Here is a 23,102-nt window from a genome sequence, read left to right as displayed (position 1 = left end):
AGATGTTTTGAAACAGAAATTCTCATTTTACACCTTAAAAAACACTTTAAAAGAAATATGTTTACTTTTTATGCAGGCGTTTTTATCACAAGGTGAAAGAATTGATTAGTTCAACCTAAAAATAACCATTTTTTTAAAAAACCTTTGGCATTTTCTACCGAAATATCAAATACATTTAAAATGTTTACAATGTTGGGTATACCAAACACGCGTTTGTTTTGCTGTCAAATCCATGATTTTTAAGCATAATCATGAATTACCATACATCCACACATACTCTGATCATTTGCCTTTAACTTAAGGTCAGTTTTGATTTGTGAAATGTCATCAAGACACCAGAAATATTTGACCATAATGAAAACAATTTATTACTTTTTACATTAAAAAAATAAAATATTTGACAGGATAAGCACTTTGCTAAGATACACTTTCAGCTTCAGCACTATCATCATTGTATTCATCAGCAGGGCTGGTCTGTTGCTGTTTTTTCCACATTTTAGCCATTGCAAGCAGTTTGAGATGAGGCTGGTTGGCAGCGTCTTCAGGGAAAATGTAATCATAATACTCTTCCCAGCCAGCATCCGACTGGAGGAAGGGAGGAGGAAAAAAAACACTGGAATTAACAATTTATACAGAAACTTAAACACAAAAGTATCTATAGAAAGTAGCTACTACACATAATCCAAAGCTGCTTCACAAATGCAGAATTAGAGTGTAGTTGTTCATACACACTTTAAATTTACATGCCAGTGAGCTGACTTAGTTTTGTTCATATAGTGAATCAGTAGTGTAAATAAAACCAGTGCCATAGCCCTTATATTGAACTGCCATAATGAGCCTTTTATTTAAATGCACATATTGTCAGATAGGTATTTTATTGAAACGAAGGAGAAACTGTACTGTTACAGCAGTCTGCACATATTATGTAATCAGCAAAATAAATCAAGCCCATAATGTTTTTAAATAAACATATCAAGATGGCAGAAAATAGATGATCTAGCCAGAGAATAGATTTATGGGTTTATAGGGTACAGTAGCACTGTCTTAACCTGGTGGTACAGCCTTTTGTTAAAAGATACTCCACACATCAATCAGGATGTCATACAAAATGATGTGAGGCCATTTTCATGACAAAACATATCTTATCTACAAACCCTTCTCTCTGCTTCTACCTAAAGAGGGTCCAGGCCAGTGCAGACCTCCTGACTAACATGTCCCATCTGTACCACCCCACATTTGTATACACAAGCTAACAGATAACTAATCATAAATAATATTCAAAGATTACTATTACATTTATTTTTTTCTTTTTAATGAAATAACTCTCACAACCGAACATCATTATTTGATCAGAAATGTGTTTTTACTTCATCCAGCAGCAAATATTTTACAGAATCTATCACAAATGTTATGAATAATAGCAATATTCATTGACAAATGTTTTAGATGTAAATAAAAATGCTTACAAATGAGAAACGGCTGTAAGGTTGGGACTCAATCAAGACAAACATAAATTATAAAACAATGTGTTTTGTTAGTCCATTTTTGTTGGCCTTGTATTAATATATCAGGGGTGTCAAACTCCGGTCCTGGAGGGCCACAATGGCTGCAGGTTTTCATTCTAACCACCTTCTTAATTATTGACCTGATTTTGCTGCTAATTAGCTTTTTTTGCCTTAGTTTTAATTAACTCGACTCACGCCCATTAGTTCCTTCTATTTCCTTAATTAGCAGCCAAACAATAATGAGACACAAAATGAGCAAACAGGTGATCAGCTAACCACATTATCTGAACATAAAGAAAGATGAGGGTCTCAGTAAGGTTGATCTCTCAGGCCAATAATCAGAAACAGAAAATCAACAGTGTGGGAAAATGTCTGCTGTAGCAGAAAGAGAGCAGCAGCAAGCCGAGGAATTAAGTAACGGGTTTAATTAACAGCAAGTATTGGCTTCTCATTAAGAAGCTGGTTGGAGTGAAATTGGTTGGAGTTTGAAACCCCAGTTTAGCTGGTCATTTGTTGGCTCGTTTCTCGTCACATTTCTGTTTGGCTGCCATTTAATGAAGAAAATAATCAATTCAAACAAGGCTATTAAAATGAAGGGAAAAGGAGTTAATTAGCAGTGAAAACTGGTCACTGATTAGGAAAAGGGTTAGAATGAAAACCTGCAGCCACTGCGGCCCCCCAGGCCTGGAGTTCGACACCTGTGTAATATATAATAATATTACAATTGTGAATTTTCTGCTAGACACTTTAGAACTTGTTACTAATTAACATGAATTAAATTAAATTAATTAAACTGAATTTTACGAACACATCCAGACAGGATTTTCTGGTTTATCCATCAATCCGTTTTCCATAATTATATTTTTCAATACAGGATCACCAAGTGCTGGGGCCTATCTTGGCAGCATTGGCACAAATCCGAAAACAAGACTGAATAGTATACCAGCCCATCACAGGGCACACTCACACTTTGTCATACATGGCCAACTAAACAAACTTGCATAGCTACTGGAATGTGACAGGAAACCAAAGCCTCTGGTAACAAGCCAATGCAATCATAAGTACAACATATAAACTCCACAGAGAAACAGGGCCAAGAACCAAACCATGTTTCCTGGAACTGAAAGGCAGAAGCAAATATTTCACCATCTTCAAACCCAACTGTAAATGAAATATGAAGACTTACGCCATCCTCGGCTTGCAGCTTTCTTCTTTTCTTGACTTTCTCTGGAATCAGTTTCCTTACTCTGTCTTTTGTTGCCTCAGTACCGAATTCTGATTCAAAGTCTCTCCAAGATTCCAGCAATAAAAGTCTCTCTTCCTTTTCTTCACTGTTACGCAGAGCCTTGTTAGCTTCTTCATAAATCTGCCGGCACTTCATCAAGCGCTCCCCACTTTCCACAGACAGTTCAAACTGAGTATAGCTAATCCAAACCTAAAATGTAACCACACAGTAATTTGAAACTAAATTCTTAGAAAGTTAAATGATCAAAAGAACAAACATAGATATTATGTAACATAACACTCTTCAGCCTGTTGGGGTGTGACATGTAATGTCTAAACGAATATACAACAGAATTACGGTAAAATATATTCTTTGGTGCAGGCCTTAGCGTGCTTACTTTTGTGTAATTTAAGGTGCTTCTTTATTGTTTTTAAGGACAAACACAAATCTATACTGTGATAACTCATTTAACTTGCATTAAATAATACACAACTGATACTTATATAAAAAATATTACACTCCAAAAGTTGACTGAAAACAAATTGTCAAAAAGTTAACTATTCCATTAGGCAATTACGCAGTCAGTACAGACCACCTACAAATTAAATACAAGCACTGTTTTCCTTTGATTTTTATTTGCCGTTGTTGGTGGTCTTTTGCCACATTCATATCCCTGCATGCTTTTTTTCCATAATTACCATGTGTGACCTATGACGCTCTCATCAGTTGATGTCTTTCAAGACATGTATCAGCCTAAGAACGCAGAAACTGCCAACCTGGACATTTTTTGTCTGACTTCTACTCTTCTTATACTCTTCTTAACCTAAAGATTGAAAATATCTTACATGAAAAGTTAATATGTTCCACTACACCAGCAACCCACCTTTTTTGGTTTTGTGCTGAGTTCTACCAAATGCAGTGATGCCACATGGTGCATGAACACAATTTGCTGTGCATGTTCTGAGCCTTTGTGCATGCAAGCACAATTTAAGATAAATATGGCAAAACTACACACTTTCAGGTCACAGTATGAAGGTCACAGTATGACTTTCAGAAACAAATATTAAGTTTTACAACTATATCAGTTTCACACTTCTAAAAGATAAGGAGATTAAAGTGACATTTACCATTTGTTTGCTGCATTCCTGTAAAGCACAACACAGTCTTGTACAAACTAAAATATATCAAATTTAAGACAATTTCAAATGCTTGCATAAAAAGTTTTTTTTAGGATACTGAAGCTCCACAAATCAACAATATGAGAAGGACTCTACAGAATAGATTTACTGCGATGCTTTAGTCCCCTCCTTAATTATTCTTTAGATAACTAGGGGGATCCACCCCCTGCTTGCTTCGCTCACCAACCCACGGGTTTGGTCCTGTGGAAATACAATTTAAATTGTTATTTTTCATGGGACTTGTTACATATGCATTATGTTCACTTTTGATAATGCAACATATAACTGGCTGTGAGTGAATATCGTTTCAATAAAAATAAGACTTTTCTGATAAAACAATCTACTTATGAAAGTGGGAATATCCAGAGCCGATGTAGCAGGTGGCATTGTTCTCAAGAAGCTGCGGATTTCTGGCCACTGTGAATTGCACGTCACTGTAAGAAATAAATCTGGCCGACCGATAGTTCGGGATATTGCCATTGCATCATGATATAACTGTTGCAATGCTCTTGGACTACCTTGATATGATGATGGTAATATTACTGCTGTACCTATTTTGAATTTGTCTGAACTATTGATATTTGAATTTTGAACGTGATCAATGAGACCTTGCATATGTACCATTCTAAGTTTAGTTTGATTCGATTTAATAAAGAAGAGACAATTAGCTGCGTCTTTTACATACGCATTGATAATGTAATGTTGCGATAGGCGTTGAGATGATAGAAGTGGGTTAAATACATGGGAAAGTTTCGCTAATTTTGACCTGAAAAATTGTGTGGGTGTTATTCGTTTTGCAGAATGCGTTTATTTCAAATTGTACGACTATCCTGTTTCGCCATCTGAGAAATGCAAAGGTAAAGGGTTGGCATGTGGTGATGTATTTGACATAAATGACGAAGCATGCTTTGCCTTTGGATATACACGAATATCTACTCTGTCTTTGATATCTCCGTCTTTCGAAAGTATTATCGCTGACAGTTTGTCACATTTGGGTTTATTATAATTTCAACTGTGATCTTTTGGATTCATGCAGACATCCAAGAAAATCTCTTTGTCCGTGTGTTGCTGGTACATCTAGTGTAAAGTGCAATACGTATGGATGTATATCCATTATTGGCTGTATAATATCTATTACTTCGGATCGTTTAACTGTTTCGACTCTATGTTGCATTGCTTCTACGTGATCATAAAGATACACCTGACCAAATTGTGTTTTTTTTCTGAAAATAAACTTGTCCCAGTTGTAATTGTTGCGGAAACACAGATTCTTATACCGTTATGGTCCATTATTGTGTAAATCAACATTTGTGCGTTGAATGATGCTAATGCGAAACGATTATTGTAGACGCGTATATTTTGCTTGTAGTGTTTGTAGATTTCACTTTCACCAAACAACAAATCTTTTAATTCTTGTGGAAACGCCCCTTCATTACGAAGCAGTAGTACTTTTCCCTGATGGCAACAAGAAGTAGACGATCTACAAGTCTCCGACATAAACATTAAAGCCTTACAGTATCTACATACTTCCGACATATCACCTATGTCCATATATTCGATCTCTTTTTGCTGTTCCGTTATTTCACCTAGTAATAATTTCCATTTGTTTGTGCGAATGCGATCTGTACTGTCTTGTTGTTCACACTTTTGAATTTTAGTACTGTCATATCTTTGAACTTGCTCTGCGTGTGTATCGCGCCAAGATTTTTTTGTGAGCCTTTTGAATTCCACTGCTGTCATAATCTGTAACCTGCTCTGCATGTGTATGGTGCCAACGTTAGCGGTAAGATGCGCTAACGCGGGTTCCAATCCTTGGGGCTCGCATATGTTGAAATAAGGAGTTTGTATAAAACAGTTATGTAGATAGATAGATAGATAGATAGATAGATACTTTATTAATCCCAATGGGAAATTCACATTCTTCAGCAGCAGCATACTGATACAATAAATAATATTAAATTAAAGAATGATAATAATACAGGTGAAAAAACAGACAATAACTATGTATAATGTTAAATATTAACGTTTACCCCCCCTGGTGGAATTAAAGAGTCGCATAGTTTGGGGGAGGAACGATCTCCTCAATCTGCCTGTGGAGCAGGACAGTGACAGCAGTCTGTGGCTGAAGCTGCTCTTCTGTCTGGAGATGACATTATTTAGTGGATGCAGTGGATTCTCCATAATTGATAGGAGCCTGCTGAGCGCCCTTCGCTCTGCCACAGATGTTAAACTGTCCAGCTCCATGCCAACAATAGAGCCTGCCTTCCTCTAGTACTGGTATGTAAGTTAACAAATATATTTTGGAGACATTATGAACGATTTACAATGGGGCACCTTTTTCCTTTGTGTGGAATCGTGTTTACCTAGAATCTGTAACAAATTGATGAGCATAGTTTGCGTAAGGTAGCACGAGGAGAAGTATCCACTTGCAGAGCTACAGCACCATACGTCACCGCAGTTTCAGACCCGCAGTTGTAGATCCGGAAGTGACGTTACCATTTCTAGGCAAGGCGAACACAACGCCTCCATTTATCGAACACAACAAGTCTTAGTTTTTAGCACGAGCGTAGCATTTTCAAGTACAAACAAAATATGATAGGAAACAGCACGGTATTGTTATTATTATTATTTCTGTTATTCTTAACTATGATTATAAAACTGCACATTTTGCAAAACGTTTTTCAAAACAGTTTGAAAAGTTAACGTTACATTTACATGTATGTAATCTTTGGCTGGCGAGCTAATTGTTAATGACTGCAACACTGGTTACGGTGGTTTGCCTCGTAAAAACTGGGGAAATCGACACTTAATGTTGCATTGTCAGCAAAATACGATAAAAATGCACTTTGCCCAAAGTTCAGTCTATGTTCTTGATGAACGGAAAATTCCCAGTACTTTAAGATGATATTTAACTTAAATTAAGAACTTTTAAGTTCCGTTTTATTGTTTGTTATATATTTTATAAATTGTATTCATCCAGCCATCCATCCATTCATTTTCTAACGAATGTTAACGTAGTGTTTATTTAACTTTTAATTCTTTTCTTTTTTTGGGGGTGGGCACGACTTTTTAATGAAAATGAAACAATAAACATATTCCTGTTCTGTTAAGAAGTGAACCTTAAGTCTTTAAATGAGAAAGTACGGTAATCTAGAGATAAGCTTCAAAATTCTACACCACTTTATAATAAATTATGTTTTCTTATTTAGCCAGTGAAGTAGTGTCAAATGATGTTGCTTTTAAGAAAGCTGAGAAATTAAAATCCTTTGCCCAAATTGAATGTTCAGAATTTGGTGCATTAGTTAACAAGTCAAAATCTTCCTTCATTTTATTACTACATTTGTGAAAGATCTTTTACTTTCTCTTTGGTAATCCACATTTAAAAATTAAGTTTTTAAATCTTGGATATGTACCTGCATTATATATACTGGCTAATAACCTCTTCTTAAGGTAAAAAAAAATCTTTTTAACTGTGATCTATCAAATTATAGACCAATTTTCTAGTCTTTCTTGTATTTCTAAAATTTAGAGAAAGGTGTAGGTAAGCGGTTCTCTGTATTTTTGCAAATAAAAGTAATTTCTTGTAACATTTTTACCCAGGTACTGCTTTAGTCAAAGTATTCAATGATTTGCACTCCACTGACCATGGTTGCATTTTTAGGCCCATAGTATTGCATCTACAGTAAGTGCCACATTTGATACTATAGACCAGGGGTCGGCAACCTTTTGCTAACTGTGTGCCAACTTAAGGTTTCAAATTATTCAGAGTGCCAACATCACATATTATTTTATACAAGTCGAGGTCAATATTCTTATTTTACCATATATTTTATTTTTATATTTTAATTAATATATAGTGATATTCAATAATATGTAAAGTTGTAAACAACATTAAAAGAAATAGAGTTTCTTGAAAGATTTAAAAAAAAACTTTTTTATTATTAATGGGAGCCTTGCCCTTGCATGGTCTTGGCCAGTTGCTCAATATCAACAACATACTTTGTCACTTTGAGTTTGACACAATTTTCTGAATGTTCAGGCGTTAGGCGACTACGTTGTGGATTTAGCACTGCTTTCATGTGAGAGAAAATTTGCTCACAGGAATAGGTTGATCCAAAAGCTGAAAGAAGAGCAAAAGCAATTTTCTTCAAACAGATGTAATAATTCGGAAGGGATGTCCAACAGCTGAGAATAGCTGCAGACTTTTCTAGATTTTCATTTTCCAGAGACTTCCGTAGTTCAACAAATTTTGATGTCCATAATTCTGAAGATCTGAAGTCAATCTGTTGCATTTCAAAGTCATCAATATCCATCCAACTAAATAGTTCCAACTGGGTAGTTTCCAAATCAATTATATCAGGCTTAATGAGATACGAAAATAAAGATCCATGAATGTGAAAGTCTTTACTTCGTTTATCAAATTCTGCTTTGAGTGCTTCAATGTACTCTTGAAACTCATCTACATTTACTTCAAATTGATTTGAGAGATTCTTCACATTCGGGAAGTACTTGAATGCTTTGATGTTGATATCACGGGAAAAAATGTCTAGTTTCATTGTAAATGCTTTCCAATAGCTGTAAAGATCAAGTACTGTTTGTCCCTGTCCTTGTAATTTCAGATTAAGTTCATTTAAATGTGTGCTTATGTCAGTCAGAAACATCAACTTTAACACCCAGTTGTCATCATTCAGTTCAGGAAAATGTTTCTTTTTTTCATTAAGAAACACCTTAATAGCTCCAAGGCAACTGACAAATCTATTTAAAACTTTGCCTCGACTAAGCCAGCGAACATTGCTGTGTAGCAGAAGATCTCCATATTCACACTCAATTTCTTGTAAAAGAAACTTGAACTGCCTGTGAACCAGTGAAGAATGAGAAATTATAAAGTTGACTATTTCAACAACAGTTGTCATCACAGAGACCAAATTCAGAGATGAGGTCTTTGCACATAGGCTCTCCTGGTGTATAATACAATGAAAATTCAAAAGTTTGCGGCCAACATGATTTTCAAGAAGTTTTACAAATCCTTTCTTCTTGCCAACCATTGCAGCAGCACCATCGGTTGTCACACAGAATAACTTGTTTAAGTCTATGTCATGTTTAGCAAAATAACTAATAAATGCAGTCAAAATGTCTTCTGCTTTGGTTGTGTCATGAAGTGGTAATAAGCAACACAACTCTTCATAAATGTGATTATTTTCAGGATATCTTGCAACCAAGGCTAAGCGAGACAAATTGTTTAAATCAGTGCTTTCGTCAAGCGCAACACTAAATACTTGAGATTGTTTTAATCCAGATATTTGTTTAGTTGTTACATTTTCAGCTAAATCAGTTATGCGCCTCTCAACTGATCTTGCAGAAATTGGTATTTCTCTAATACGAGTGAATATAATCTCATTTGGTAAATCACTGAATAAAATTTCAGCACTGCTTAAAAAAGTTTCTTTGATGTATTCTCCGTCTGTAAACGGTTTCCCTTTCAAAGCAATACATTCAGCTATTTTATAAATACATTCAGTAGCTTTAATCTTCATTCCAACTGCTTTGCTCAAAATACTAGTTTGTTTTTCGAAACCAGAAATAGCTTTTTTGATAGCTTCACTTTTCTCTTCTGAGGTTTTAAACTTAGACTGGTGTTTTGTTTGAAAGTGTCTTTGTACACTAGATGTGCGACACACAACACTTTCACAACAGAAAGCACACACAGCACGATCTTTTTGTCCAACAAATCCATATTCTTTTGTCCAATTTTCTTGAAATGGTCGATGATCAAGTTTCCTTTTCTTTGCAGCCATATTTAACAAAAATGATCTTCTGGAAATATAAATAAATCAGCAAATATCAATGCCAATATTTACATATAAACCACTACTTATAAGCAACAAAAAACTTTACAAAGATATAAATTTTTTTTATGAATTGTTTAAGAGCACACTCAGCAAACACATCCGGTTCACATGCATATTTATTTAAATTACCGAGTCATTCAGATTTTCAGATATTAAATACATAAATACACACATAAATTTGTCCGTGTAAACGCAGAATTATAGATCTACATACGTGCATATGAGAGGAAAACCGTCAGTAAACTGTCAGCTATAACTAGTCATAATGACACTATAATGCCGATCGCTGTACACAGCTTGTTTAGAAGCGTGGGCCTTAATTATATTGACGTTTTTTCTAAGTAGATCTAGGAACTAATAAAAATATGACCATCTCAGTTTTTTTATACAATGGATATATTTAGATTAATCAATATGAACCATATATATTATTCAACTACCGGCATCCGGCCTTTGTAGATCTAGATCTGCATATTTGCAGCACGTGACCGGAAAGTCGTAACCAATGTTCATATTAGAAAACATTTATAAAATGCAAAAACCAACGTTGTTCTATAGTGGGTATCGTTAAAATATCACCTGAAAAATTATATCTGTGCTTGTATACAACGAAATCCAGATATACACACAACAGGTTTTAAAGCAAATGCGCCACAATTTTTTATGTAATAGAATTTTGATCTCGCTAGTTGGCGTTACTGTCGTTAGTTTCTGAGATTTCGCATATAGACTGTTCCCCTGACCTACTTAGACTGCTGTTACAACAAGTCTGGATAAGTCTGTGGCTGGTACCCTGCTACGCCCAAGTGCCGAAATGAGCGAGGAAACCCCGCTAATCGATTTATAATCAACTTTATACAGGAAACGTGAAGAGTCTGCGTGCCATTTGAAATTGCTTGGCGTGCCAAGTGTGGCACGCGTGCCATAGGTTGCCGACCCCTGGTATACAGTACTGAAAAGATGTAATAAAAAGATGCGCTCCCTCTGCTGGCAAACACAAACAAAGGGTGTTTCAGCAAGATAATAATTTAAAGTACACTATCTGAGCAACACTGTATTTGCTTAAAATGAAGTGATCCAGTCTGAGTCTGGATTTTAGTTTAATCAAAATCTGGGGTAATGTGGGGCACTGGGGCACCACCCCCCTCCAAATATTTTAAAAACTCTACTTAAATTAATTAGGTAATGCATAATAATAACTAAATATATTTGTTTATTTGCACAATGTGCCTGGAGTCAGTACAGGACAACATCCATTAAAAATTGGTTCCAACTTGCACTTGCAAGTGAGAGTGTATGTAAGTTCTTGATCTTTTGGCAAGCAGGTGACCTGAGACTGCCCTTTAATTGGTTGCGTTTATATTTTTTGGGGACACAACTCTGCGTCCCGGACACTCCCACATTAATTGGCAGAGAATTTTTTTTTTTTTAATAATATGATTGAACAATCATTGACGCACTATTTCAAGTTAAGTCAATGGTTCACAGTTCACACCTGCCATTAATGTAACTACAGATGAGCAAGCACGACTTTATAGAGATGGCAACTTCAAGAAGAAGTTAAGAAATCATAGAAATTTTGCTTATTTCTTTAATGAAATACCCCTTCATAAATCATTCACATAAAAATAAAATAGAACATAAAGGAACTTGGACTGGACGGACCTGACTTAACAAATGACTTACACACAAACATTGTCCTGCTTATTATAACAAATGGAGTTGGCTAACTGAGTGTGATGTAAGCAATGCCTTACTTTGCTTTCCCTGTTTGCTGTTTCACAGTGTCAAAGCGTTGTGGACAAGAACGGGGGTACAAGACCTAAAACATCTTTCTGAAAAATGCAAGCAGCATGAAAGTAGCAGTAGTCATCTACAGCAGTGTTTTTCAACTAGTGTGCCATGGCCCAGTGGTGCACCAATGAGAGCTACCCAGGTGTGCCATGGAAATAATAGTGTGGCACACTTGGGTGTGAACCTGAGACGGACAATCTCTGCAGGTGGTCGAGACCTATATAAGGAGGATAGGTCTACCTGGTGAAGCTGGCATAAAAGCAGCTCCATGATCACTATATTGCAGACACAGCATTTAGAGCACTTTAGATGCGTCACCAAGCTGTTGGGGTCCATCTGCCCTGGGTGTGTGGTTGCCAGCAAGCCTCACAGCGCTGGTGGATAGTGGGCCTCTAAGGCAGGCAGGGGCAGGCAAAAAGGCAAAGCAGCTTGGAGATGCCACCAAAGTGTTCACTAAGTGTCATATCCGCAAACACTGATCTTGGAGATGCTTTTTACCGGCTTCTCCAATAGTCTCGACCCTTCGGGCAGTTGAGCATGTGTATGAGACATAATGTGTTTGTGTTTAGTAAAACAGTGGTGTGTCTTGGGATGATTTTGGTTACAAAAGTGTGCCACTACAGAAAAACAGCTTGGGAAACATTGACACAGACAATAGTTTGAAGCTAATTATTTTGGCAGTCTTAGTGAAATGACTCAATTTTATCTGAAAGTAAATGAAAAATTTCAAGCCTGAAAGAAAGGAGGGCAAAATTTATATTCATGGAAATACACCTATCCTGAGCATAAAGGTAAAATAAGATTTAAGTTGGACTTGTCTTATGGGTGTAGTACAAGACAGGTTGGGGGACGAGTTATTTTTTAAGATGTGGGGGTCTGTGGATCTTACAATATGAATTTGTTCCTAGGTGAGATAAGCCTGGAAAACTTGCCTAGGACTGGGCAGACTGCCAGCAAGTATTGAATAAAATTAGGGTGGGAATGACTCTGTGGGTGTGGTAAATGATAAACTGGGATGTAAGATGTGAGGTGAGGAAAAATAAGAGGACTAGTGATTGTATGATGTAGATTTATGGAATACAGTGGACATGGCCAAGGACTGGACACTCTATTAGCAAAATCAGAATAAGATTTGGATTGGACTTGTGCTATGGATTTGTTATAGATCAGATGAAATTGCATGTATTGGAAGATTATGGAAATGAGGATGTGGACAATATGTAGACATGAAAAGCACTATTTAATAAATAGGTGTGAAAGGCACTATATAATAGAGAATTTTTTCAGTTTGTCCACGCAAAACCTGTCCCCACTGCCAAATTTTTTTCACCAGCTGCCACTGCAAAGATTATGCAAAAACATGATTAGATGTCATGGCTTCGGGAGGTGGCACATTTCTAAAGAATAATGGCATAATGACATAGCTGTTCTGGGTGAATACTTTTTCAAAGCACTATGTTTGCCTATGACATATTGTATTTAGGAGAGTGTTAATAAATGTTTCACCAGAATCCCATTACTTCTGCAACATTTACAGATACATTTGTGTAAATCTAATTTAGAACATGCACTATTGAGAAATTAACAAATAACACAATTCAAATGTGATTCTCACTAAGTAAAGATATCACATGTTCTTTTAATTAAAGGGGGAAAAGAGCAAATAATATGATTTAAACATATAAGAAATGATGCATAATTACACTACTCAAGATTAAGACTAAAACAACAATAGAAGGTTAACCGATTGAAATATCATCTTCTATAGAAATAAATTACTACGACAATAAAGTTTACTGACTGTTGTGAAAACCAGTAGGCATTGTGGTTCCCACAAATATACTTCTGAACTTCTAATTTAAATACTTTTTATAGGATTACTCATCCTTGTTCTAAAATGCTTCCTTAAAGAGTAATGTCATTTGTTCAAGTGTGACAATATGCTTTCATTAAACAATATTCTTGTATATTCTTCACTCTTCACTTTCAGGATTATAAGTATCCCCAGGCATTTTTTTTTACAAAGACTAACTAATGTCATTAGGCAAAATAAAATAAATGTTCTTAATCATTTGGCACAGACTTTACTAAAGGCAAGTCAGACAAAGCCAAAGATTGGAAACAATTAATGGTCTTGTATCGCAGTCACAAAAGATCAATAAATTCAAAGTCATAAGGGAAGCAACTAGATTCAATTCCAGAGCATTTGTATGAGTTTAATCAGTAAATTGCATAAAACCATTTTTTTTCACTAATTCTTTCCGTGCGTATGGATGTCTGTAACAGAAATTCTCTGCTTCACCAGAACATACAATTAACTTATTTGCTAGATTTCATATTCTGCTGATTGTTACTGAGAATTGTGTTGTCAATGGCAAAGAATAAGGACTTAAAAAATTAGTTTTAAATATGACAAGGATGAAACTTGGCAGTAATCAGCAACACCATCTTATAATTAACTGGCAAAATCACTTTAAATTATTATAAAAACATCAATGTATCTAGGAGCAAATGTCTAGGACGTAACTCTCCACTGGAAGTTTCTCAAAGAGATCCATCTTTTCTGCTTAACCAGGTATTTTGGTAAAACTTTATTACTTACAATCGGCATTTTTCTTTCCAGAGGCATTGGTTTTTAACAGGTTGTCTTTCTCAGCGACACAAACATCCCTAACTTTATTCAGAAACACGGTATAGAAAACATGGGTGAAGCATCTTAAGTTTAGTGGGGGTTAACCATAAACATTTTCAAATGGAAGACACCCATTTTGCCCTTAATTTATAAGTATTTCTTCCACTATAGAAATAATTGCACTACAGTTAGATGAAGAATTGATCTTTATTACAGCCAAGATATTTCTTCAGTTCCCGATTTAACCTCTCCTTCTGTCCTGGGTTGATAACAAGATTAGTTTTATTCCTAATTTTGTGAAATGGCTTTGCCAAAAGCAGGAAATAAACTGGGAGCCACGATCATTTTTAGACAAAGTCCCACTACCTTTCCTGACACCTACAGTCATAAGTTCAAAGTAGCAATAAAACTAATATGGCCACATCTAATTAGTACGTCGGAGTAAACCTAGTACTGCTTCAGATCTAGAGAAGACATTTTAACTTCTCAAGGCATCTAGCAAGGATGCTTTAATGACATCTCCCACTGGAAACGTCCTCAGTGTGACTACTGGTAGGAGAATCACAAGTAGACTTAGGATGTGTTTGAAGAATTACATCCTTCAGATGGTTTGAGAGCATCTGGCTTTTCACAGCAGAACCTACATATTGTTGCTGGTGACACAAAAGCCTGGTCTGTCCTGCCTACCTTGTTGATGTGCAAGGAAAGCAGTACAGAAAAAGACAAAGACTGTGCTAAATGTAAAAAAATATCACCAGCATTTTTCTAAGGGGAGTGTACTAATCTGAATAATGCACATATTTGTTTTTTTCTACTCATCAATACTGGGAAGCAAATAACTTTGACTACTTGCATGTTACCATAAGCATTAATAATATGCACAAAAGACGAAACATGAGAGGAAGGTTTAGTAACCAATATATTGTCTCTCTCTCTCTCTCTCTATATATATATATATATGGGCAGCACGGTGGTGCAGTGGGTAGTGCTGCTGCCTCACAGTTGGGAGACCTGGGGACCCGGGTCCTCCCTGCGTGGAGTTTGTATGCTCTCCCCATGTCTGTGTGGGTTTCGTCCGGGTGCTCCGGTTTCCTCCCACAGTCCAAAGACATGCAGGTTAGGTGGACTGGCGATTCTAAATTGGCCCTAGTGTGTGCTTGGTGTGTGGGTGTGTTTGTGTGTGTCCTGCGGTGGGTTGGCACCCTGCCCGGGATTGGTTCCTGCCTGGTGCCCTGTGTTGGCTGGGATTGGCTCCAGCAGACCCCTGTGACCCTGTGTTTGGATTCAGCGGGTTGGAAAATGGATGGATGGATATATATATATATATATATATATAGTAACTTTTCAATGTTAAATTGCATTTTACCAGTTTTCCCTTTTGCAGAAGAGACCTACAGTATATGTAGAATCTCAGAGTAATCCAGTGCAGCATACAGTACATGAAGTAATTCACCAAAGGACATAAATAAAAGTTCAGTTTAAATTTTCTCCAATGAACCGTATATTTTGTTGTTTACCTGCAGTATATTAAAAAAAAATATAACTCGAGTAGTGTATGAAAAACAGACCAAAATAAAGAGGTCAAGTCAAGTCAAGTTGGGGAGCATGCACTGGTACAGTGTGTTGAGCACCCACCACACAATGAAACAGCTCGGGATCCCAGTTGGCAACCCCCCAGGCAGACATGTGGTCCAGTCCCACGCTCCGGAAATTACCTTCTATCTGCCGCAGCCAGGTGTTACGTGGGTGACCCCTTGGCCTGGTCCAGCCACTTGGGTCCCCACCAATCCAACAATGAGGATCCTACAAGGTAAATCACCATTGAGGAATTGCATCAATTGGCATAGTGCCACAACTGATGCTCTCTCACAATGCAGGTAATGTGCCTCATTCGGGACTCGATGAGCAACCGCTCATTTGACACAAAGTCAAACCAGCAGTACCCAAGGATTCTCCGGAGAGACACAATACCAAAAGAGTCCAGTCTTCGTCTCAGGTCACTGGATAGCGTCCATGTCTCACAACCATATAACAAGACAGGAAGAACCAGGACTCTAAAGACTTAGACCTTCATCCTTTTGCATAGATAACGGGAGTGCCACACACCCCTTTACAGCGACCTCATGACCCCCCATGTTTTTATGGCTAAGCATATACTATATGTTAGTCAAAAGCATCATTAAGCTTTAGTAAGACATAGCGATATTGATAAATTCTTGATGGAATAAAAATGACACCAAATAGCACATCATATAAGCTGTTGAACTGAAGGATGCAGAAGAAAAACATGTCTGTAATTATTCCAACGCTTACCTCACACACAACAGCATGGTTTTGTTCATTCTGTGCTTCAATCAGCTCAGCAAGAAAGTAATCTCCATACATAGCCGTAAGATCACTGTTATGCTGTGTGAACAGAGGAATGAGATCATCATGGTCTTCAACTTTGAAACGAAATTATTATGCACTCAGTTTCTCCTATGTATGCACTAACATATCTAACAGGGAAGAAGTCACAGTAAAAATATAAACAATTAATTATACAATTAATTAATTATTCCTAGAAAATATCACTAGCTTTCAAAAAGTGAATAATTTCTGTCTTTAATTAAACTACTTTGTTAGTTGTATTTTTTTCATTTTTTCTTTGCTGTATTTCTGAAGCATCATTATTTTCTACATTAACCTACAGCATGGAGCTTATCCTTCTGGTACAATCCAATCACATCCATCAATGTTCTGTGCCCACTTTGTTCAATTCAATCCTATTTTGTGGGGGTCAAGACATATCACAGTAGCATCAGGTGTGAAATAAAAAACAACACTCTATTCCATCACAGAGCCCAGTCATTCTTGCATCTTATGTTCATGCATGAAACACCTAACAAGGGTCTCTACATACAGTATCTATCCACATTACTAACCGAGAATGATAAACCGGATGGATGCAGGGACATCCGGCAATGGGCCGTGGACGCAAAAGACGTACTGCGCAGGCGCCCCACAAATCCCCCCCCCCCGCAAGCAACGGGAACCGGATGGAATGCAACCTAAAAAAGAAATGAGGCACCGTGCACAGAAAAAAGGAGTCAGACCACAGAAAAAAGGAGTCAGATGCCGGCGCTGTGCACGAAACCCATTGCACACGAAACGGGACACACACAAAGAGGAGGATTCAACAAGCCCCTACCACACAAAAAAAAAGAAGCCGCGAGCACCACACAAAACCCATTGGACACAAAACGGGACAGACTACGGACATAGCACACGAAACGTACACAAAAACGACAATTCAGACCCACGACCACACTAACATAAATAACAAATGACACACAAAGCCCCATTTCTAAATGAACCGTCCCTATTAAACATACGTCATCTCAACACGTTCATACTATGCAACATAGGTGGATCTCATTACAATGAGGCACTATTAACCGTTCAACCGCAGAAAAGGCTCCATATTAACAGTGAGTGTGATACTCCTTATTACTTATCCATATATCTAACGCTGAAGAACAAACAAGTCATGAATTCACGATCACGGGTACAACATGAACGTAGACGCATGCAATCACAGCTGCAGTATGGAGAAAGGAAGTGACTGAGCGTGCTGAGATTTAGATAGATAGATAGATAGATACTTTATTAATCCCAAGGGGAAATTCACATACTCCAGCAGCAGTATACTGATAAAGAAAATATTAAATTAAAGAGTGATAACAATGCAGGTATACAGACAGACAATAAACTTCGAATAATGTTAACGTTTACCCCCCCAGGTGGAATTGAAGAGTCACATAGTGTGGGGGAGGAACGATTTCCTCAGTCTGTAAGTGGAGCAGGAAAGTGACAGCAATCTGTCGCTGAAGCTGCTCCTCTGTCTGGAGATGATACTGTTTAGTGGATGCAGTGGATTCTCCATAATTGACAGGAGCCTGCTCAGTGCCCGTCTCTCTGCCACAGATGTCAAACTGTCTAGCTCCGTGCCTACAATAGAGCCTGCCTTCCTCACCAGTTTGTCCAGGCGTGAGGTGTCCCTCTTCTTTATGCTGCCTCCCCAGCACACCACCACGTAGAAGAGGGTGCTTGCCACAACCGTCTGATAGAACATCTGCAGCATCTTATTGCAGATGTTGAAGGACACTAGTCTTCTAAGGAAGTATAGCCGGTTCTGTCCTTTCTTACACAGAGCATCAGTATTGGCAGTCCAGTCCAATTTATCATCCAGCTGCACTCCCAGGTATTTATAGGTCTGCACCCTCTGCACACAGTCACCTCTGATGATCACGGGGTCCATGAGGGACCTGGACCTCCTAAAATCCAACACCAGCTCCTTGGTTTTGCTGGTGTTCAGCTGTATGTGGTTTGAGTCGCACCATCTAACAAAGTCCTTGATTAGGTTCCTATACTCATCCTCCTACCCACTCCTGATGCAGCCCACGATAGCAGTGTTGTCAGCGAACTTTTGCACGTGGCAGGACTTCAAGTTGTATTGGAAGTCCAATGTATATAGGCTGAACAGGACCGGAAAAAGTACAGTCCCCTGCAGCACTCCTGTGTTGCTGAGCACAATGTCAGACCTGCAGTTCCCGAGACGCACATACTGAGGTCTGTCTGTAAGATAGTCCATGATCCATGCTACCAGGTATGAATCTACTCACATCTCTGTCAGCTTGTCCCTAAGGAGCAGAGGTTGGATGGTATTGAAGGCACTAGAGAAGCCCAGAAACATAATTCTTACAGCACCACTGCCTCTGTCCAAGTGGGAGAGTGATCGATGTAGCATGTACATGATGGCATCCTCCGCTCCCACCTTCTCCTGGTATGCGAACTGCAGAGGGTCGAGGGCGTGATGGACCTTTGGCCTCAGGTGGTGAAGCAGCAGCCTCTCCATGGTCTTCATCACATGCGACGTCAGAGCGACAGGCCGGATGTCATTCAGCTCACTAGGACGTGATACCTTTGGGACTGGGGTGATGCAAGATGTTTTCCAAAGCCTCAGGACTCTCCCCTGTTCCAGGCTCAGGTTGAAGATGTGCTGTAGAGGACTCCCCAGCTCCAGCGCACAGGCCTTCAGCAGTCGTGGCGATACTCCATCTGGACCCGCTGCTTTGCTGGCACAAAGTCTCCTCAGCTCTCTGCTTACCTGGGCTTCTGTAATTGTGGGTTGGGGTAAACTCTCTCCTATGCTGGTATCAGCAGAAGGATGGGTAGAGGGTGCAGTACTCCAAGGTGGAGTGGGTTAGGGTGGTCAAGCCTGTTAAAAAAGTTGTTCATCTGGTTTGCTCTCTCCACATCTCTCTTGATGGTGTCACCCCGCTTTGAGCTGCAGCCAGTGATGATCTTCATCCCATCCCACATTTCCTTCATGCTGTTATTCTGGAACTTCTGCTCCAGTTTTCTCCTGTACTGTTCCTTTGTCGCCCTGAGCTGGACTCGGAGTTCCTTCTGCACGCGCTTGAGCTCATGCTGATCACCGCCTTTAAAAGTCCTTTTCTTCTGGTTCAAAAGGCCCTTGATGTCACTTGTAATCCATGGCTTGTTGTTAGCATAGCAGCGTACAGTTCTTACTGGAACTACAATGTACATACAGAAGTTGATGTAGTGAGTAGTGCAGTCAACAACCTCCTCAATGTTCTCACTATAAGATCCCTGCAGGATATCCCAGTCCATAGTTCCAAAGTGGTCTCTCAGAGCCTGCTCTGCCTCAGGGGACTATTTCCTGAATGAGCGTGTGGTTGTAGGTAGCTCCCTCACTCTTGATTTGTAGTGAGACTGAAGCAGATCCAGGTTATGATCTGCTTTCCCAAGCGCAGGCGCTGTATGCGTCTTTAACATTTGCATACAGTAGGTCATTAGTCCTATTTCCCCGGGTGTTACAATCCACATACTGGGAGAAGGCAGGTAATGTTTTGTCCAGCGTTACATGGTTGAAGTCTCCAGCGATTAGCACAAGTGCCTTGGGGTGTTGTGTTTGTAATTTAGCCACATCGGAATGGATGATGTTACCCGCTATCTCCACGTCCTCCCGAGGAGGGATGTAAACAATAACAACAATTTTACTGCAAGTATGTCAGCACTATCCTGTGCATATAGCCCATTAAATAAAATAAATTAAATGATTAAAGCATTGTCTTGGTAAAGTGTTTTAAAACAGTTTTAGCCCTTCCTTTTGCAACTCAGTAACAACAGTTAGATGTAAATACTGAAAAGATGATCCAAATGTTTTACAACAAGGAAATACTGTAGGTAAAAATTAAACTTCCTCTCATATATGAAAAATGTGCATATTTAAAATGGGACAGCTGTTAAGGTGGTGTTATGACTGGAAATCCCAAAGCACCTAAATCCCAAAAGCACTTTGAAAAATACCCAGTAAAAGGGGAAATCTCGTCAAAAACCCCAGCTGGATACAAAAACGGCCACATAGAATCTTTACAAAATAAATGGTTTATTCTCACAAAAATACTCTTCAAAAAAATGAAGCTCCGTAGGGCACAAAAGCCCAAAATAGAGTTGCCTAAAACAGAAAGGCAATTCAATGTAAGCAAAGTCCCAATACAGGAATCTAAACAGTGGTCAAATTTCAGAGCAAAACAGGTTGAAAGTCTAATAAATCACAATAAGCACAGTAGAAACACATTAACTCACTAAAACTCCCAAGTGCATTATGAGCCACCAGGACCCTCCATATTTTTAGGGCAAAGGGCAGTTTCTGGCAGTTTTCCCCTCCTCTTGGGGGGGGGGGTCACCCATGAAACACATGTAACAGCAGATATTAAACAAAGGTAACATTAACATACCTGAATGACTCAAAACTCAACAAAAAAGACATAAAACAAGAGTTTGTAACCCAGTAAGGGGAGGACATCTGGCTGACACATAACAGATTGCAGGCAAATAATAAATTTTCTGTGTGCCATTTGCATGTTCTTGCTATGTCTGAATGAATGTTTTTGACTGGACACTCTAGTTTTCACATCTTATTAAAAAGAGTACTGCACTTGAGTGTGTGAGTGAATGTACCTTGTGATAGACAGGCTTCCACAGACTCAGAACCACATGACCCATAATTAACTGATGGATTTATTGGAAACATTTCTTTTTTTTTCTTCAGAAAGTTTGATTTTTTTTAAAATTATTGTTTTAAATAAGACCTATTTTAGTATGCAGCTTTCCCACCATAACAGTACAATGACTATAACCTTTTTAATGTCAGAAATGTGCATATCATCACTCACCTCGCCTTACGGACCCGAAGTACTGGGAAATGCAGATGGCGATGAGTAATAAAAGCAGTGTATTGACACACTGTTTCTGGATCTAGGACAGGCTCAAACACAGCTTCCAGTGATGGCTCTTAAAATGCAAATGTTAAATAATTATTTTTTTGCTTTAACAAAAAAAACACCTTAAGACAAAATGCAAAAATCTTACCTAAAGAAACAGTGCTTGGAATGAAAAGAAATATATAATGTAGTTCTGGGACAGCATTGAAAACGGTTCTGTAGTTAAAAAAAAAAAAGCAAAAAGAGAATTATCAATTTCTAGGTTTTAATTGGGAAATGGTGAAAAATACATAAAATCTTAAATAATGCAAAGAAATAATATTTGCTTATCTAAATCTGTCTTTTATATATAATAAAGAAGTTATCAGTAGATGGAATATGTCATGTTTTTGATTACTAGCTTATAAACATTACTGTGTAGTAATTCTTTCATATGTTTTAAAATTTTATAAAAATAAAACGAATTAATATTTAGAGTAAAAGTAAAGCAAAATAATAAACACTATGACAAAAACATGTTGTGCAGGCTTTTTATGTGGGGCCTCAAATGTGGGAAAAAATGTCACCTGCTCAATTGCTTCAAGAGCAGCTTCTGCAGCTTCATTCAATGGCAGTCTGTGTGCTGTGCTGTAAAGCACTTCTCGTTGTCCCACGATTATTATTCACATGAAAATATATAACTTAAAATATTACATAATATTATAACTGTCTTTGACCTTCATATTCTTTTATGTGATTTGAATGAATTTTTAACAAACGTTTTTAATTTTTTAATATAAATTAATAAGTGCTTTGCAGTCCTTGTTAATTCTCACCTGATGATTTCTTTAGCACCTTCTAAAGCACAATCAGCTTGTGCCACAAATAAGTGCATGAACAGAGTGTTCAAGTGCTGCAAAATATATGATAAAAAATCAAATATTAATTTAAAACAAATCGATGTGTAGCAATTTATCTACTACATGAAAATAATATAGTGAAATGCTGTGTCAAAAACAAATAATTGGTTCCTTTGGATAAAAGAAAATTACATTGTTCTAGTAAACTTGTGTTACTAAATTACCCAAACTGTTAACTACAATTCACAGATAATCAGTGCCACCTAGTGGTAAGCACTGATAATAATGAGTTAATTGTTTCATGAAAGTACTTTGATCATTGTGTTGAGTTATTTAATAATAATAATAATAATATCATCATTATTATTAATACATTTTTTTTATATAGCACCGTAAAAATAACATTTTTAAAAGCCATATTTTTTAAAACAACATTTAAAGCATAGAGTGAGGTAGTTACAGGGAAACATAGAGGTAAACCATACAACATACTTTTAAAGCTAAAAAAATGAATTCTTATTACAAAATATATTTTCTAAATATTTCAGTGTTGAACATGGCTAAAAGGTCCCTGAGAAATGAATCAACTATTCATATATGTAATTGCAAACAAGAAAACAATGAATAATATGTGCTAATTTGATTAAGTCAATTTGTATAATCTTTTATTATCTGAATAATAAATAAAATCAATGAATAATCAATAACAAAGTTAAAAACTTGAAAGTAAACAAACAATAATCAGAGTCAAAATGCATTCTGCAATAAGCAGCTCAGTCTGCCATTAA

The 23,102-nt window shown here is 37.4% G+C and overlaps 2 protein-coding genes across 2 annotated transcripts; both read right to left on the bottom strand.

Moving 5' to 3' along the window:
- Nucleotides 1-344: 344 nt before the first annotated feature.
- Nucleotides 345-5,444, bottom strand: LOC127527097 (crooked neck-like protein 1). The gene is made up of 3 exons (XM_051924724.1): nt 5,436-5,444; nt 2,692-2,940; nt 345-585 (listed from the first exon to the last, which is right to left on the bottom strand). Exons 1-3 carry the CDS (start codon nt 5,442-5,444, stop codon nt 418-420), a joined length of 426 nt encoding a protein of 141 aa, XP_051780684.1. The 3' UTR covers nt 345-417.
- A 15,946-nt stretch (nt 5,445-21,390) lies between these two features.
- Nucleotides 21,391-22,359, bottom strand: LOC127527289 (cilia- and flagella-associated protein 61-like). The gene is made up of 3 exons (XM_051925560.1): nt 22,291-22,359; nt 21,624-21,691; nt 21,391-21,545 (listed from the first exon to the last, which is right to left on the bottom strand). Exons 1-3 carry the CDS (start codon nt 22,347-22,349, stop codon nt 21,424-21,426), a joined length of 249 nt encoding a protein of 82 aa, XP_051781520.1. The 5' UTR covers nt 22,350-22,359; the 3' UTR covers nt 21,391-21,423.
- Between the last annotated feature and the right edge of the window lie 743 nt (nt 22,360-23,102).

Source organism: Erpetoichthys calabaricus, chromosome 3 (assembly GCF_900747795.2).
Source record: "Erpetoichthys calabaricus chromosome 3, fErpCal1.3, whole genome shotgun sequence".
NCBI lineage: Eukaryota > Metazoa > Chordata > Cladistia > Polypteriformes > Polypteridae > Erpetoichthys > Erpetoichthys calabaricus.
Note: the sequence above shows the minus strand (reverse complement) of the source record. Positions and strands in the feature narration are given on the sequence as shown.

Bases quoted from the DNA above. Each gene is read 5' to 3' on its own strand.
- LOC127527289 (XM_051925560.1), bottom strand. From the start codon at position 22,349: ATGCACTTATTTGTGGCACAAGCTGATTGTGCTTTAGAAGGTGCTAAA. The intron at 21,692-22,290 runs GTGAGAATTAAC...TTTTAACTACAG, and splicing joins GGTGCTAAAGAAATCATCAG to AACCGTTTTCAATGCTGTCC. The intron at 21,546-21,623 runs GTAAGATTTTTG...TTGCATTTTAAG, and splicing joins TCCAAGCACTGTTTCTTTAG to AGCCATCACTGGAAGCTGTG.
- LOC127527097 (XM_051924724.1), bottom strand. The intron at 586-2,691 runs GTAAGTCTTCAT...CCCTTCCTCCAG, and splicing joins AGCTGCAAGCCGAGGATGGC to TCGGATGCTGGCTGGGAAGA.